At 37.6% G+C, this 19,009-nt stretch overlaps 1 protein-coding gene and 1 non-coding gene across 2 annotated transcripts; both read right to left on the reverse strand.

Annotated features, from left to right (window-relative positions):
• Positions 1-1,615: 1,615 nt before the first annotated feature.
• LOC113318982 (FT-interacting protein 1-like) lies at positions 1,616-5,153 on the reverse strand. The gene has a single exon (XM_026567288.1). It carries the CDS (start codon positions 5,000-5,002, stop codon positions 1,799-1,801), a length of 3,204 nt encoding a protein of 1,067 aa, XP_026423073.1. The 5' UTR covers positions 5,003-5,153; the 3' UTR covers positions 1,616-1,798.
• A 13,223-nt stretch (positions 5,154-18,376) lies between these two features.
• Positions 18,377-18,460, reverse strand: LOC113342243. The gene has a single exon (XR_003356536.1). It is a non-coding gene; the product is annotated as a small nucleolar RNA Z102/R77 (small nucleolar RNA).
• Positions 18,461-19,009: the final 549 nt, after the last annotated feature.

The following is a 19,009-nucleotide window of genomic DNA, read 5'->3' on the forward strand; positions in this document are numbered from 1 at the left end:
ATGAAGCTCTTATGAGGTTTCTGCTTATATAAATCCATGCTTGTTTATTTGATTTGTTTTCGGAAGTATGTATCCTCCAAGTGTCGTAGTTTTGTAAATGCTCATATGCATCGCGGAGTTGATCTACTAAATTTTTGGTAATTATATGGATTTCAGGTCTCTCTTAAATGTTGGGATGTGGGAGAAAATTGAAATGAAGTGGTTTTACCCAACTGGCTCAGCCAGGAATTGTTGAGAAACTTTTCAAGAATTTTTAAGCCGCTGATGTTCCTCTTTAAAGACTCCTCAGCTAACGTCATTGTCACAAAACAATATAACTCGGGTTCAATAATCAGATATGATAATCTTGAATTTATAAGAGTTATACATACAGACAATGCATTTAAAAGTTATGTTGCCAAAAATAAAAAAAAGTTCACAGTTTGACTCTTAAATTGATCGCAGCAGAGGAATCTAGTTAGAATATTAGCTATTTTCAGATGAGATTCATTTTCAGGACTGAGTTCTAGAGATACAAGAACACGATATCTCTGGAGCAATCTTCAATATAAACTATTTAGATAACCAATGGATTTGGTTTCAAGTACACATTAAAAGAAAAGAAAAGAAAAGTTAACCGGCTGTTACACAAATTCTGGGAAGGACAACTCTATATATCTGATACGTAGTATAAAACTACTTGTTAGGCTGTAATGCTGCAAAGCGATCAACCCAAGGCCAAAACTACAAGTATTTGCTGTTTCTCGGTAACAAATTTATTGGCATACTACTACCGGTGCCTTAGGCTACAGCATGTTAATATTCAACGGCGCAATCTCCTTGACCATCCTGGAAATCTGCTGCAGTAACTCATATTCTCTATTACAAGTTTGAAGATGCAAAAATCATCAGCTTCAATGTTGCTTATGTTAGCTGAAAATACGGATTTAGTGATGTATGCGTCTTCAAACTTGTAAAAGAAAATGATAGTGGACACGCTATAAATAGGGTATTTTCCTTCTTATAGCATCTTGCAAATAAGAATTGCAGCCCAGCTCAAATTGGCCCTGACAGTAGAAATGGTCAAATAGATCTGAATCTTTAGACATTGCTCCCCGGAACCATTTAAGCAGTCACAGTTTGATCACTTTAAAGTAACAACTACTAGTTCAATTACAGCGAAAATCAAAATGCAGAGATGTGGGAAGAACTAGTGCAAAATTAAAAGAAGTTTAAACTCACCCTTGACTTCACCATGCTGAGAGTAAAGCTCAAATCAGCCTGAAAAATGTGAAGAGGTAGTCCCCATGGCCTGAGCCCCATCGTCTCAGCTTCCTATGACAAAAACAAAATACTACTGTATCAAATACCATGGGTCCAAAAGAAAATTGCAAACCCATATTTGAACCTCAGACCACATACCTTAATGGTTTATGCTTCCTGCAACAGTCAGGCAACTTACCTGCAAAAATGTAAGCCTGTAACAGAGAAACCAAAGAACAAGCAGCTTTGAGAAAATACTCACCAAGGTGTACAATACAATTATCGCAACCAGAACGTTGGTTAGTATATCTAAGAACAAGACCACCATAGCAAGAGTGTGCATAATCCCTCCCTCCACAAAAAGATACAAGCGAAGAATAGATATATTCAAATCAAAGAGAATACAACATTCTAAAATAAACAGACCCCCAGCCCCCATTACAAACAAACACAAGTACATTTCTCCTTGATGTCTTTTCACTACATTACATTTTCTTTCAAATTCAGTAACTCCTTTTTCTATACCCCCAGAGGCCTCCTCCATTCTCTTTCTCTCCTACAACAAGCTATCAGCATTTGTTGGCAACCTCCTAAAGAAGCTAAGTGCTGGTGAAGGCAATTTGCTCCTGAACTTTGGTGGTCTGAATCCATACAGACCCCACAATGCCACCACAACACGAAACGGCACAGCGTAGAACCCAATAGCAGCAAACAAGCAAAGCAGAACAAATAGGAATGTCGCACGAGGATCCCTCCAACTAAGCAGTGCTTGTAACCTTTCCCCTTGTGTAGCCAAGTCACCTACAACTGTTTGTATCCTCCCAGCCACACTCCTCAACCTATCATACCTCATCCGGACCATCTCATTGCTTCGGGTCGATGGAAATGTATCGAATTCTTCATCCAATTCGTCTGGATAAGGAGTTTCAGCGTGGGAAAGACGAATGTCCATGTGAACTGGATGTCTAGGCCGTCCTCTGTACCTACAGAGACCCAAAACCGAGATATATAGTAGTATAGATGGAAGTATAAGCTCCGGGTAGGCCACCAGCACTAGAAACACCATCAAGAACATAACAGAGTAAACAGGCTTCTGCCAACTTCTAAGCATTTCCAATGTACGACCCATAGCAATAAACCCTGAAAGAACAGATACTAAACGGAAGAAATTAGCCTTACTTCTTCTCATACTGAATCTATGCGAGTCATTGTCAAGCATGTATTCAACAACTTCTCTTCCCAATGGAGGTTCTGCTCGGCTAAGACGTGCTGCAACAACATTTGATGCTTGATACCTGAGACTCTCAACCTGACTGACGGATAACGGCTGAAGATAATGCATCTTTGGAAGCAGCGGCCACATGTACATGTGAAGTACATTACACATGTTTGCAAGAGAGAACCGAATAGCCAACTGAATCTCCCCCATCTTCTTCACACCAGTTGGATGCAGCATCAGCAGCGGGTACGAGTGTGTGTAAACACGATCAGATTCTAGGGTCGATAGTCGGATTCTGACTTTACCAATCCTTGAATCACGAGCACCCATACCAAATATATTGGCGTTCTTGTCCAAGTGACAATTATCAAACACACCAACTGTAACAACAGTGCAAGGATCAAAAATCTCCCACGTATACTGCTCATTCCATTTAGGCATCAAACTGTCTACAACTGTCCGAGTTCGGACCCATTTCTGACCATACTTTGCAATGCAATAGGCATCAGTAGTACTTCCTTTCCCTTCCTTCATCTTCATTGGCATCAGTCCGCTTGCTCCCAAAATCCCCATCTCAAGAACCCCAACATTTGGTCTCCACAGCTGTTTTGCAGTCGGACGCGTATCACTGCTATACATTGTTGACTCATCAAGAACATGATACCCACCATCTAAAGACACCCGAAGATGAATCCGAGAACCAAACCTCGAACTGGTCACCACTTTCGAATCAGAACCCATGTTATAATGCATTTCAAGACTATACCATTTGGAAACAACAGGCTTATCATCATTCCTCCGTTCAATTGTTGTAACTGGAACAACAACCCGACCCAAAACCTCATCTCTACCAGGAACAATTCTGTCTTCAACAGAAACCATAAGAAAATCTTCAAACGGCTCAGCAACAACAAACACCATGTCATCATTCCAGAACGGGTTCGAAAGCCCTCGATTAGCCACCGCAGAAGCAGTTCTCGATCTCAAAACCTGGTTCCCAATCTGCACCTTTGCAGATAACTCCGGATATCTCATCAATGAACCCCCTTTCTCCCCTGGTACAAGATCTTGAGCTTCAATAATAGTGACCCTGAGATACCAGAGCCTCGGCGAGAGATAAACTTTTGATTTAATTGAAGAAAGACCATCAAAAGAAACATTAGCAGCTTTAGAATGCCATGCCTCAGCAAATGCTTCATCAGCTTGAGTACCAAACCAAACAGAAACCATAATTTCACCAGTTTTACCCTTTTCCCCCTTCCTATCTTCCATTCTGTACCATTGTGGAGCTAATGAACTATCCGGCGGAACCCTCTTTGGCACTTCATTCAAATCAAACCAAATTTTACCCAGGAAATCATCTTTTTCTTTCTCTCTAACAAAAATTTCCACCATTGATGACTGAATACAATCTTTCGAGAAAGCAAAAACCTGATCCCATTCTGGATTATTAGACACACTCTTCTTTGTAATTCCCCTGTAATTTCCAAGCTTGACATCAGCCATTAACTCAGTTCCACCACCAAATACAGAAACCATTTCTCTTGCTCTAACAACACGAACATATAAATACTGCATTTGCTCAACCAAATCATAAGTTGAGCTAGTTTTATCTTTGTTACTAATCCCACCTCCTAAATGTGGACTAGTTTCTTTCAGAGCAAATTCACCAGAACCACCCCCAAATCCAAAACCATGAAAACCCCCAGAATTAATCACAGGTTGATGAGGTATAATACTTGGATTATGACCATGACCATGATCATTTGTAGTAATAATTACAGGTTTGAGCTCACCTTGATTGTTATTTATGCCTCCAAGATGATTTTGTAGAAGCTGCTGCTCTTGATTTTGCAGCAAAATCATATTCTGCTTATGTTGATTCTTCTGTTGCTGCTGTTGTTGCTGTTGCTGCCTCTGTTGCTGCTGTTGTTGTTGATGCTGTTGCTGTTGCTGCTGATTCTGCTGTTGCTGCTGCTGAAACATCTTCTTCTGCTTTTGTTTCTGCTTCTGATTTGTAACCACCGTATTTCCACCATTATCATTACCCCCAACATCATTAACACCCCCAGAAGAAGATGAATTCACATTAAGAAGCTCATTTCCTTGATGATTATTCACAATATAAAGCTTCAAACTAATCTCACCTCTAATATGAGAAAACAAACTCCTTTTATCAAGAGTATACAACTGAGGAATCGCTTCATTCCCCTGTTTAGTAATATTAGAACCAGTAACTCTCACTTTCCCCAAGAAATTTCTACTGTTCCCTGTTTTCTTCTCATTATAAATGTTCACTTCTAATGTTCTGTAAGGTAAATCACTCACTTGCTCGACATTAAAAACCAGCTTTTCGTTCCAAACTGGGTTTAAATCTTTGTATTTGACTTGTGTTCTTAATCTCTGATTCTCAAATTCTACTTCAACAAATGCTGATGATGATCCTTCTCCATCTTTTGGCATCAGATTGTGTGCTCCTAGTACTTCCACTACTAATTTCTCTTTACCATTGTTGTTGTTATTTTCACTCATTTCTACCATTCTTTTTCTGAACTGTAAATTTCTTTCTTCTTCTTCTTTCCCAGAGAAGAAGAAGAAATTAAAATGATCAAGGAAGAAGGGAGAATGAAAAACGTTTCCCTATAAAAACAGAACAGAACAGAGCCAGAGCCAGAGCCAGAGAATATTTATTGCAAGGATTTTTTCCAAGGTAGAGAAGAAAGAAATTGGATTGATCGAAGTAATTGCGTTAGCTTTAAATAACAAACAAATCCCTGTCAGTAAACAAATTATTCAACAAAATGCGACATCTGTTAAACCAAGCACCCTGGTTTCATATGCGTTAACCACCTAATTGAAAGTAAAACCCATGGAATCGTCCTGCCCATAGTATAATACTTGGATGCTATATAACAACCGTTTTTTTCAAACTCGTCGCGTCTCGGGTTCTTGTTTAACAACGGACGTTAGATAAGAATGCCGTTTTCCTACTCGCACGTGGCACCATCTTAATCATGAGAGGTGGGTCGTTCTCAGGGAGATGCTCACACGTGTCGATGATGTAACCATACGTTAGAAAGTAGAGTAAGTACCGTCTGACACAACAGAGCGGGAAATCCTAGTAATAAAGTTAGTTTAATTTAGTATTATTAAATACGGACGTGAAGTGAAATAAATATGGGGTTTAATTTCGAAGATAGCGAGATTTTATAGCAATAGATTTTGGATAGGGAGTAGGGGAAGTTCGAAAGGGTATAGGAATACTGCTACTATTCGTGACAAGAGATGGTGTATTGGGAAGGAGAATGGGGACAAAACGGGAGGCTCAATAAAAGGAAAACACAATGGGGAGATGTGAAAAGTGAGGAATGAGACAGATGAGAGGGAGAAGAGAGTAAATAATGACAGAGCATGCGTGAGGTGACAAAATGTATTGTCCGCAGTAGGAAACCGAGAACAGTATCTATGTTTATCTTCTTTTCCGGAGTTCAAGGCGTGGAAATCTTTTTTTGTGATTTTAAAATTGGGTTTGAAGAACAGAGATTATACTTGGGTTGGCAGTGTTATCCTTTTAACTGTTTGGGGTTTGACGAAAAGGGGTCTGGTTGGTTGCCTTTTGGTCAACCTAAAACGCATCAAAAAGTTTGCTTTGTTTAAACCCGTGGTGCATTGCTCGTGGTGGTGCTGGTTGTCATGCTTCCAGTCTAGCCTCAAGAATGTCTTTTCTAAATTCTCACGAGGGTACTAGTGCTCTTGCCTCCGAGTCATGGCAGTTCCTATGGAATAAACAGGTGCAGGAGAGTTTTCTTCCAACGCCGACGGTTATTCTAGGAACACTTTGTACGATTCCTGATTCTCAACGATTTTTTCATATTTTTTTATTCACTTTATCTTATTTTATCTCACTTGGTCTTATTTTATCTCACCTAAATATTATATTTTATATTTTATCTTTATCCTACAAAACATTTTATTTTAAAAAAAATACTAGTGGGCCCATGGAAAACCAGATTTGTTGATTTTGCTCTAATTTACCACAGTGAAAAACACAATTTATTCATCCACGTGGCTCAATAAAAAATCTTTTTTGTTGATTGTCATAGGAATTGCCCTAGTTTTGTTCTAGTGTAGTAACAAGGTAAGCAAAAATGTTTTAGTCACTCGGAGAACGTTGAGTCACACCGGAAGCAAAAAAGTTAACATCGTAGGAGGTGAATATGAGATTAGAAAATTAGTTGATTTCATTAACACTCAACTCATTTTTGGATTAACAATCTTAATTTTATTGATGAACCTTTGAACAATCTTACAAGAAAAGATAAAGGAATCAAATATAACCACTGTTCTAGATTTTCTCTCTCCTATTTACTTGCTTCTCACTCGGAAAAAATCTCTCTCCTTTTCTTTACAACTGAACGACTATTTATAGGGAATTACATAGTGGATGACAGCTAATCTGTCCTTTATTTTCGGATATGGCTTGCGACATTCTCGCAACCTTACAAATGTTAATCTCGCAAACTCCCTAATTTTCGCAGGACCATCACATTTTTCTCTTGATTTAGCTGACGTCGTTTATTATTTCGTTTTTGAAGTTGTTCTGCGACACTGTTGTGTTGTGTTGTTAATAATTTCGCTGAGGCATTATTGCTGCGAGATTCTGATCCTACATCTTGCCTCTTCTCATATCTTCTCTGCGAAGTAGAGAACGATGTGAGGAAATGCCGCAGCTGTCCATCTCTTCATATTCTGCATTTATCACACGTATCCTTTCTTCCATCTATTTCTTGACACGTCTTCTGTAACCGCTGTTTTTCAACCGCTCACTTCTTTTCGCATTAGTGGTGTTTATTTTTTTCGAGTAAAACAAATCTTCTTTATATATTCTTCTTACTCTTCTTTCCATTTTCTTTTTACTTTCTCTTCTCTTTTTACTCTCTCATCTCTGCAACTCTATTGTTCTTCCGTAAGTTCTGCTACTGTAATTCTTCCCTCTTCAATCTTCTTACTTTTCATCCATTCCCATACTCTATATTCAGATATGCCTCCAAGCGGTCAAAAGATGTAGGATAATGATGACCTTGCTGCAAATGAAGATTCTCCATCTGAATCTTCTATGGCTAAGCTCTCTGCAATCTTTTCTAATTCTTGGCAAGGAATGGGAGATAATCAACTCGCTAATACCTGCAAATCTCTCGCTACGATTTTCGATGTTCCTTTATTGGATGGTGATAATTCTCTTCGCGGAGTTTCTAGATCGGTGACTCCAAACTTCCTGCATTCTCTTAATAGTCTGGTATGCTTTCGTCTTTTTACTTCTTCATTATTATAACTCAAAATCTCTTTCTATTTTAATATTTTTTACATTTTCTCGCAGGATAGAAAAGCTTCTTTCGTTGTTGCCTCAGATTTGGAGAGGAGACGCGAAATTCTTGAAAAGAAGAATCTTCAATTTCGTACAAAGAATAAGGAACTGGAAGTTGAAGTCAAAGGTCTTCGCGAGAAGAACAAACAACTAGAAATTGATTCTTCTTCGCACAAGATAAAATCTCTAGTCTTCAACAAGCTAATAATCAACTCTATGGTATGTTACTTTTCTCCTTTCCCTTCATTCATTCATCCTGTTATTTTATCTTATTTGATTGATCCTTTTTGCAGACATTTATGGTTTTTCTAATGAAGATACCGTTCTTCGTTCATTTCCTAATGCCTTGGATAATGACACCCTTCTTGAGCATCTTAACAAATCTTTAAATAGTTTCTCAAATGATAAAATTTCATCTCTTTCTCTGAATGAACTGATATCCAAATTTCGCCTCTTAGAGATTGACCATAGATCTAGTTTAAGCTTAGCCAACCAATTTAAGCGTTTCTTTCTTAATTCTAAAGAGAAAATCAATGAGCTAAGAACCAAAATTAGCGGTCTCATAGATGATAAGGATCGCATTTCTAACCAAGGTGCTGAGACTTTGGCGAAATTCCAAGAAATTCTTCTTGAAGTTTAACTTGAACGGGATGAAGCTAACCGCCAAAATGCCGTGCTTAACGAGAGAGAAAACCAAATTCGTTCTGGTCTCCTTATCTTAGATGATGCCAAAAAAGATTTAGGTGTAAATGTTAGTCTCCAAGTTGAGCATATACCCTTGATTAGAGATATGATTTCTGACAGAGAAGGTTATTAACTGTTCTTCTTCACTAATCTTTTGTTTCTTATGAATTTTCATCAAGTTATTAATTGATTGTCTTTTGCTCGCAGATTCTGAAAATAGATAGCGCAAAATAATTGAGGAACTTGAAGCTGAAAAAGAGGAACTCACAAAGAATCTTTCTTCTCGCAACGATAAGTGTTCTAGATTAAAGAATCAAATCAAGATCACTGTTGCGAACTTTAAGAACGACGCTCTGCATTTTCGCATTCAAACTATTCAAATGGTTTGTGATGACCATAGTATTCCTCACTCTGATTATCCTTGTCTCTTGGAGGAGATCCCAAAGAACATTCCTAGTCTGACCATCTCTGATAGCGAAGCTGATGATGAAGAATGTGATGGTGATGAAGGTTCTGATGGAGATAAAAGTTTTGATGCAGACGAAGAAGGGAACAAGTCTGATGAAGATGATGAAGGATCAACTAAGAAGTAGTTTTTGTTTCTTTCTTTGATCTTCTGTAATACTTGTACATCTATTCCTTCTTTCTGTATATTTGCGAATTCTTTTGGTTCTCCATATTCCTTAATATATGAGTTTCTTTCATTTTGACTTGCATTCATTAAAAATATTCTTCCTTGCAATACGGTTAATCAACATAATCATTAATTTTTGAATTTTTATGTAAATCTATCATATGGAGACAAATAACATTTTATAATTTCATTCATTCCCATACTTGCCTCTGTTATTTGTATCCAAATGAGAGATTTTGCTGATTTTTCTTATTTTGTGCCTCAACTTCGCAGTTGTTTATGTATAATTTCGCAATCATATGCGAAGTGAATTTTGATTCTTTTCAAAATCTCATCCCTGTGTGGTCTTATTTTGCCTTCCTAGTTAAAGGTCTTATTATGCCACCTCTTGTCATTGCGACAAAATCGCAGGACGTCCTTGCACTTTCATGCAAAAACCCATTGATCTTGCCTTAAATTTTTCTTTTGTGTTATGGCCTCTTCAGGAATGTTGCGACAATATGACAGGCCTAAATATTCTTGTGAAAATAAATCCCCATTTACATTGCCGTCTTGCGACGAAATCGCAGGACATCTTCGCACTTTCATGCGAAAACCCATTGATCTCGTTTTATATTTTTCTTTTGTATTATTGCCTCTTCAGGATTGCCGCACAAATATGACAAGCCTTAATACCCTTGCGAGTAAAAAGCCTCATGACATTTGTGTCTTAAGACACTTATCAGCTCCCAAATGGAGGGTGCCGCCCTTATCTTCCCCCTGGTTTCCCCTTCAAGGAGGCGTACCTATACCATACAAGGTTGGCTCCTCCCATCCGGTCTTAACAACAACCAGTTGTTTTCGCAGCCTCTTATCCCTTTTACCTATAGGGCTTATGGTTACGAGACTACACCCTAAGTGGGGTTTTCTTCGGGCCGAGTGCAGTATAAGACAACACTTGTAAAGAATGGCAAGGTACGCTCCAGACGCCCCTGGCACTCTTGACTCAACCGTGTCCCTCGGCGCCTTGGTCAGATTCTGCACTCTTTGGGAGAGTTCTTATTACCTTAGTCGCACAACCTAAGTCATATGTTTAAGCTGAGAATCCAAGGTGCCTCTCCCGGATGGGCTTTATTGACCCCAAATCTCCATAACTCAGGTTCTGGGGGAGGTGTAGCCTTTCCCTGAACCATGCAACAGGTACCCCCTTATATGACGTACTTTAGGTCTTATATTTTCCTCTTGCGAAATTGTATTCGCGAACTAGGGTGTACGCCATAAAGGTTCGCCCCTTTCTCTTTTGTCATTGTTCTCTGATTGTCTTTTGTAGAATTCATTATCTCTGCGAGATTCTCGCACATCATCATCGTATTTGCATTCTCAATCTCTTTTTATCATTCAGTAAAATGTATTTTGAGAATTTTATTTGTTGCGAGAGTGTCGCAACAAATCAATCATTCATACATTCTTATTTTTATTACCTTTGCCATTCTCTGCTTCTTTGTTATTTCTGCTACTGCTTCTTCCTTGGTAGTGGTATGTTCACCATTTCTTATTCTGAGCTAGCATTAGTTTTGCAACATTTCTTCCTTTTCGTTCGATTGCATCCACCATCAATCTTCACTTCTTTGTGTCTCTTTGATTTTGTGCAACTTTCCTTCTTGTTTGCTCTTCCTTCGCAGGATTCTACCTCAGTTTCGTAACATTTCTTTCCTTCAACCCAATCTCCTTTATGATTCCTACACCGCTGGGGTGAGGGAATTTGATGCATGGTGGAAAGTTGAAGCTACACCTAGAATCCCATGTAGCCAAGGTCGACCAATTAATGCATTGTAGGGTGATCTACGTCAACACACAAACAGATTTCAGAAGATATTCCCTTCAATGGAATTCATAGTAACCTCCCCTTTAGGCTTGTTGGCAGTACCATTAAAACCATATATCTTATATGTGATGGTATAAGATCATCATCTCTTCCTCCCATAGTTTTATAAGTATGATAGAATAAGATGTTCACAGAGCTTCCATCGATTAGAATCCTATTAATTGCCCATGAGTCTTCAGCTTCATCATCTTCATCTTCTTTCGGTTTTGGATTAATTTCTAATTTTACCACTAATGGATTGTCATGTACTTCTCCACCTTCGGGACTTCTTCTGCGGTAAAAGAAATAACTGTTTTGTCATTCTCTAGCGGCGAGATTTTCGCAATATTCATAATTTCTCTTCCATCATTGTCTCTTGCGAACACTCTACTCAAAACATTGTCATGAAAATCTTCAATGTCTTGTATGAATGTACGATAGAGTGACAAAATAGATTTTTGCTTTTGCTCCAACTTCTACAAAATGTTTCCTTCTCTTTCACCTGTTTACTCTATGATGCTCTGTTGGTGGTGTAGTAATGGTTGAGATTGTGGGTGTCCTACCAGAAAGTGGTTTAGTTTTCCTGATCTATCATTCTCAGAATAATTCTCTTTATATTTCTGCAATCATTTGTAGTATGTCCGTGAAAATGATGATAAGAACAGAACTCATGACTTCTGCGGCTTTGAGGTGGTTTCGTTCCCATGTTCCATGGTGTTGGTATATTCTCCATCAAAATTATAGCTTCCCATATTTTCTCACACTTGCATTCAGAGGTGGCATCTTGATTTCTTCCCATACTACCTTGTGACCTCCTGTCCTCTATTATAGTTTTGTCTTTGACCTCCATAAGTTTCTTGCGGCTGATCAGTCTTTGAATCTTATTATTTCCACCACGATTGTAGAAATTTTTCTCTTTCATACTCTTGATCTCGGCTTCCCATAGCCACCAGTTTCTGTTGATTGTTGCCCGTACCTTTTCTTGTTGTACTTGCGAAGTGCTCGCCACTGTGTTTATTAGTTTAGGTAATAAGCTTGCATTCGCTGTTGTGAATGGTGTTCGCAACTGGGTATGATTCCATTTCATTTTGTCCTTTCCTCTAGAGCAATATACTCTTCCTGAAGTTCTCGCAGTTCGTCATTGTGATGTTTCTTGACTCTGAAAATTTGGACATATAATTGGTTGCGAACATAGCATTGATAAATGATAAGATAAGATATCTCTCATCCACACGGCCAGCCATCACTACACATAGTCCTCCATCTTTTGGTTAGGTGCTTCAACTTTCGCCAATCCTTTGTTTTAATCCAAACACCTTCAATACCAGGTCGCGAAGAATTATTACTTATATATGCCCCCAGAATGTGTCTGCAAATGATTGAAGATGTTATTGTATTTTTGGTAGACCTTCGAACCATTTTAACGCCTCTCCTGTTAGCTGGATGCAAAATACTTGCACAATACGGCATCATGATTTTCCCACTGTAACATGCATCTCACATAGGCTTTAATGTGTTGAATTGCACAAGTTGTTCCATCAAAATATTGGTTAATGCGGGAAAATTGCATTTCGGAGGTATTCCTCCTAGTTGTACTTCTCTTGTAAATGGAGTTTTCGCAGCTTCTTCTATAGCTTCATCTAATTGTCTTCTGCCTACTTCTCCTCTATTATTTAGCATTCCTCTCATTTCTTCCAATTCTTTTAAGATTTGTTCATTTACGCCTGAATTTTTGATCCATTGGTCTTTTAATTTCGCCTCCCTTCTTCTGCGTTCATGTCTTTCTTCTCTCGCAAAATGCATTTCTTCTTCATCATCCTCATCTCGTCTTCTCGATTCGCTTCCTCATCTCTATCTTGAATTCGCATATGATGATGCCTTTCATTTTCCCCCCATGATTTTGTTCATTCTATCAATTCATTCGCTGTCTTTCAGCCATCCTACTCTATCATACTCTTCATTGAGATTACTTTATTCCGGTTTTGTGTGCGTCTTCTTTCTCGATTGTCGTTATTGTTTGGAAATTGTCTCCTGAAGCTCGTTCTCCATTTCCGCTCTCAATCTTTCACGTTCGCAAATTAAACGTGCTTGTTCAGCATAATATCTTTCAATTTCTTCTTCAATCGTTTGTTGATTTCTTTGAGCTTCTCTCTCATGTAAAATTCTCCTTCCTCCTCCGATTCTCTTCGCCATCTGATTATTTCGTCCCTGACGTTGTTCATTCTCTTGATTTCTATCATTTTTCCTATCATCAAAAGTTTCATTTTGTGGGAACGTAATCATCAGTCCTTTCTCTATCTGCGATGTTCTTCATTAGGATTTGGTAATTTCTTCTCGAATATTATTTTCAGCATTAACTGTGGGTGAGTTTCGCCTCATTTCTCTTCTAGTCGATCTTGAATATGACTTGTAATACTTTCGATCTTCTACTCTGTATCATATTTTCATCCTCAATTCGTGATTTTGCCTTGTTAGATTGCACGTTCTTCCCCTCAATTTCTTTCTTCATGTATTCTTCGTCTCAGCGTTTTAACGCTCCAATTTTCCTCATCTCCATAATTATTCCTTCATCTGCTTCTTGATTTCGCTCTACCTGTCTATGGTTCCTGGTTGCTGCTCTTCTTCTATTTCTTCTGCTGATTTGATCGCAAGTGTGTATGCTCACTCTATCATATCCATAGTCCTATTTTGTACCGGTGTTTGTTAACTGTTGTTGAATTTTGATTTTCTCCACTATTCTCCTTCTAGTAGATTCTCCCATTTCACTTCTCCCCTTCCAGCAAGTCTTTTACTTCTTCTTCTAGCGGTTGTCGGTTGTTCCGATACATTTCTCCTTCTAGCCATTCTTTCAATACTAACAAATTGTAAGAGATTATGTAAGTTTTTTCACCAATTACTTTCAATTCTAATAAATCACAATATTAATCTTTAACTTTTTCTAGAACAATCTTCAATCTTCAACTCCCTGTTTCTAGCGCCATTATGTAGTTGCAGGAAATCCTACACTACACCCCTCACAAGATTTAATTAACATTCAACTCATTTTTGGATTAACAATCTTAATTTTATTGATGAACCTTTGAACAATCTTACAAGAGAAAATAAAGAAATCAAGTATAACCACTGCTCTAGATTTTCTCTCTCCTATTTACTTGCTTATCACTCAGAAAAGATCTTTCTCCTTTTCTTTACAACTGAACGACTATTTATAGGGAATTACATAGTGGATGACAGCTAATCTGTCCTTTATTTTAGGATATGGCTTGCAACATTCTCGCAACCTTACAAATGTTAATCTCGCAAACTCCCTAATTTTCGCAGGACCATCACATTTTTCTCATGATTTAGCTGACGTCGTTTATTATTTCGTTTCTGAAGTTGTTCTGCGACACTGCTGTGTTGTGTTGTTAATAATTTCGCTGAGGCATTATTGTTGCGAGATTCTGATCCTACTGATACAAACAGAACTGTTAACTAGTAACAGAAGGACTAACAGCACACACTGAAGTGTATCATAGCAGACACTAAAGAGAGTTATACTCTTGTATTATCCCTCCTCAAACTGAAGTGATTGCACTTTCAGTTTATCACGCAAATTCTCAAATCGAGCTGCTGAAAGGCCTTTGGTGAAGACATATGCAATTAGAGCATCTGTAGAGACATAGTGAAGGCACAAAACTTTGGACTGAATCAATTCTCGAATGAAATGAAAATCAATGACAACATGCTTCATTCTACCATGAAGAGTGAGATTAGAAGCAGCAGATATAGAGCTTTTGTTATCACATCCAAGTGTAGGAGAGGCAGAAACAAACACATTAAGATCTTTAAGAATCTGACACACCCACAACACCTCAGTCGCAATGTGAGCTAAAGAGCGGTACTCAGCTTCTGTAGAACTCCTAGCAACTGTTGGTTGTTTCTTAGAAGACCAGTAAATAGGATTAGGACCAAAAAACACACGGTATCCACTTGTCGATCTCCTGTCATCTGGATTTCCTACCCAATCTGAGTCTGAGAAAGAAGAGATAGCTTGTATTCCTTGCTGAAGAATGATTCCATGATCCAGAGTACTCTTTAAGTACCTTAAATTTCTCTTAGCAACAATTAAATGAACATCAGTGGGATTTCTCATGTGTTGATAAACTTGGTTAACACATAGCTAATATCAGGTCTTGTCCATGTGACATATTGAAGAGCAACAACTAATGATCTATAGTCTGTAGCATCTGGAAAGAGTTGACCATCAAACTTACTCGTTTTTGAATCTGCAATAGCTGGTGTACTATATGCCATCTAGCATGTTGGTTTTCTTGAGTAAATCTAAAATGTACTTAGTTTGAGAGAGATGCATTGCATTTGCATTTCTTTTTAGTTCCAATCCTAATAAGTAGTGAATAAAGCCTAAATCTTTGACTGGAAAGGAAAGAGATAGTTGAGAAATGACCTGATTACAAGCTTGCAAAAAAGACCCAGTAATAAGTATATCATCCACATAGATAGATTTGTGTAATCTGCAAACATAATGAGGCTTCTCTGGATCTTCAAATCCTGGTGGTTGAGTCATAAAAACAGTCTTTTTAAGATCACCATGAAGAAATGCATTGCTAATATCAAGTTGTTTAACAGGCCAGTTGTGATACACAACAAGAGATAAAACAATTCTGATTGTTGCTGGCTTTGCAACATGACTGAAAGTCTCTTGATAGTCTATTCCCTCTTGCTGAAGATATCCCTTTGCCACTAATCTGGATTTGAATCTATCAACGGTTCCATCTGGATTATGTTTGATTTTGAAGACCCATTTACATCCTACCAAATTCTGAGATGGATGAGGAGGTTCTAGTGTCCAAGTACCAGTTATTTTGAGAGCAGAACATTCAGAGACCAAAGAATGAATCCATCTTGGGTGTTTCTTAGTTTGTGCCACTGTCTTAGGAAATACTATCTTCAACTGATGCCAAATGAGCTGCAGATACTGGATACTTAGTACTGAAGAGAGCTTTTGGTGGTTTAGGTCTTGAGTTGGAATGAAAAGTGTATGAAGATGATGTAGTTGGGTAGTATGAACGAGTTTGAGGTCTTGAGTTGTAATCAAAATATGATCTAGCATTGTTGTTGTGAGAGAAAGACCTATTTTCTCTAAAGGCAGCAAAATCTTTTCCTTCTTCTGAGTTAACTACATGTTTAGCTCTTTCTGACAAAACAATATCTTCACTTAACAATAGATTGTGTAACTCTCCTAAAGTAACTAGTGGATTGCAAATTCGAATTGAGGTGGAGAAAGAATCAAAAGCAGATCCAAGACCATTGAGAACACTTACAATCATTTCAGATTCACAAATAGGTGAACCAGCAGCAGACAAGGAATCAAATATTTTCTTGATTTTATTAAGATAGTTAATCATTGTAGAATTACCTTGCTTAATAGACAAGAGTTTGGTTCGAAGTTGAATAACATGAGTTGAAGAAATTGCTGCAAATCTTTATTCAATTGATCTCCACAGTTAATAGGAAGTAATCGGACCAGCTACATAGGAGATAACACTTTCAAGAGATTGCTGATTGAATCCACAAAATGAGTGTTTGATCTTCTTCATTCCATTTGATCCACTCAGGATTGATAGTATCAGAAGGAACTACACCTCTTTGTGCATAAACAAACTTATTTGGACATCTTTTAGATCCATCAATATATCCAAGAACATTGTATCTCTTGAAAAGAGGAAGTAATAACGATTTCCAGGTTAGAAAGTTATGATCCTGGAGCTTAGAAGGAACTATACTAGCTATAGTATGTAAAGGAACTTTAGTAATACTTGATTCCATATCGAATCAGAAGAAAAATTCAAGAAATTTTCAAGAACAAAAGCTTGAATTTGCAGGTTTAATGGCGGAAGCTCTAAACTGGTTATCAGGTCCTAATCGGCTCTGATGCCATATTGAAATAAGTGGATGAGAATGGTTTGATTACATTACCACACAAAGTAAAACAGGTACAAGCCTTTACAAGAGAAGGCTGAGATAGATACAAAGACAAGTTGGCAGTGGTAGCTGTCACGGTTAATAGAAATTCAAGAGTTGTACGGATATAAACAGAACTGTTAACTTGTAACAGAAGGCACTACGGGAAAAATCATCATTGACGACACAAGATAAGAGTTGCAGTACCCCTACGACAACTCCATTTCATGTATTATTGAACGTGAGTATTGTAGAAAGTCCAAGTTTTTGTACAATGGTTGACAAGTGTTGTAAAGGGTGATGTGGTTCATGGTTCGACAATAGTTTGTCATGTTGTGATTCTCTTTCGATTTTTTTTGATAACCTAACACAACTCTTGCTTGTATTGTAGAACAATCGTGGACAAAATAAGTAGCATATCGTAGAAACATATGCAACAACAATTACCAGTATTATGAATTATATTCGCACAACACCTGTATGAATTGTCGAACTATCATGGACAACACAAACTTATGTTGTAAAGTAACTGTTTCGTAGTCGAAAACTGGAAGACAACATCGATTAGTATTGTGAATACTACTATCATTACACTTCCTAGAGTTGTACAACTATACTGAACAACTCCTACTTATGTTGCAAGATTTGTTTTTACAATACCCTTAACAGTTGTAATATTTGAAGTAACAACTTCTGTTTTATGTAAATGAATGCGTAACTACAACTTTTATTAGAAGTTGTGTGCATAAAACTATTTTGAAAAAACAAAATTATAGCTGAAACTGGATTGCCGAAAGTATTTCACATTCACATTAACCTGCCAGTGCAATACACTTACATTCAAGTTAACCTACTAGTGTTAACCACATACATTCAAAAAAATGGCAGTGATACAAAATTTAAGTTTTCTAAACACACTCCAAAAAGATTATGAAGATGTATATGGGAACACTAATCGATCCTTGGGCCATGTAATAAAACTTCCGACAGCATTACTAACATACTTGAACTCTGAACTTGGCATGTAGACATAAGCATCATCCACATGAGCAGTAATCACACACTGTATGCCAGATCATAATGAATCTGGAAACCGCATCCCATTCAAGTTACTATTATTTGTGGGGGAACTGCCATTTCTATTTCGGTAGGAGCCATCATTGAAGTCCTGACGAAGTCTTCTTCAACCTTAGGTTGGTGGATGGTAACATCAGGCAATGGAGTCATTGGACCATTCTTTCCTTTAGGATCCTAATCAAACATGTTCTTGACCTTGATGCCAATAACACCTTGCTCAACAAAACAAACAACAATGAACTTTAAGTTAGAAGATGAACGGAATTTCCAGAAATAAAGAAAATATAACTCGGCACACAACAAAAGAAGTAAAACAGAAAAAAGGGCGCTCTTTAGTAGGACTGGAGATAATTATCAGATAGACGGAATACATTTATGTCACCGTTTCGACAATCAAACCAATAGGGAAATTATCTAATCATCACCTCATACTCTCCACTGTCTCACTCTAAACAAAAATGAAACAAACAAAAGTAAACCAAACAACAATTAATATACTAATGAAAGATACAGTTTAAGTTAGTAACAATAAATGGTGTAGAAACTGACCAGTCTAAGAAGGACGTGTCTAACGGCTGAATCAATGTACTCGTAAATTAGCTGACCAGAAGAAATCATGTATCCATCCTTGAACTTCATTGACTTTGCACGAGCTTCCCTAACCTTTTCACTCACAATAACCTGTAACAATTACAAACTTGAAATTTATATCATATCAAGCAGAAAGAAGGGTTAAGACTGGAATATACGAAAGAATAGTAGCAGATTGTACCTCGCAACCTTAGGCACCACTTTCCATAATAAATCTCAAAACACCATAGCAAGCCCCGAGCAAAGAAATTGCATTAGTGATATATAATGAGATTTGGTGATTCATAAATCAAAAGTCAGGACCCTTCAATAGATTTAAAAAATACAAGAATATAATCAAAAAGGAAAAAGCCAGGCTCTGCCAACAAGAAACTGACATTACTGCACAAA

The sequence above is a fragment of the Papaver somniferum genome, chromosome 1, assembly GCF_003573695.1.
Source record: "Papaver somniferum cultivar HN1 chromosome 1, ASM357369v1, whole genome shotgun sequence".
Classification (NCBI taxonomy): domain Eukaryota; kingdom Viridiplantae; phylum Streptophyta; class Magnoliopsida; order Ranunculales; family Papaveraceae; genus Papaver; species Papaver somniferum.

What these genes read in the sequence shown, in the direction of transcription:
- LOC113318982 (XM_026567288.1), bottom strand. Translation starts at nt 5,002, where the DNA reads ATGGTAGAAATGAGTGAAAATAACAACAACAATGGTAAAGAGAAATTA.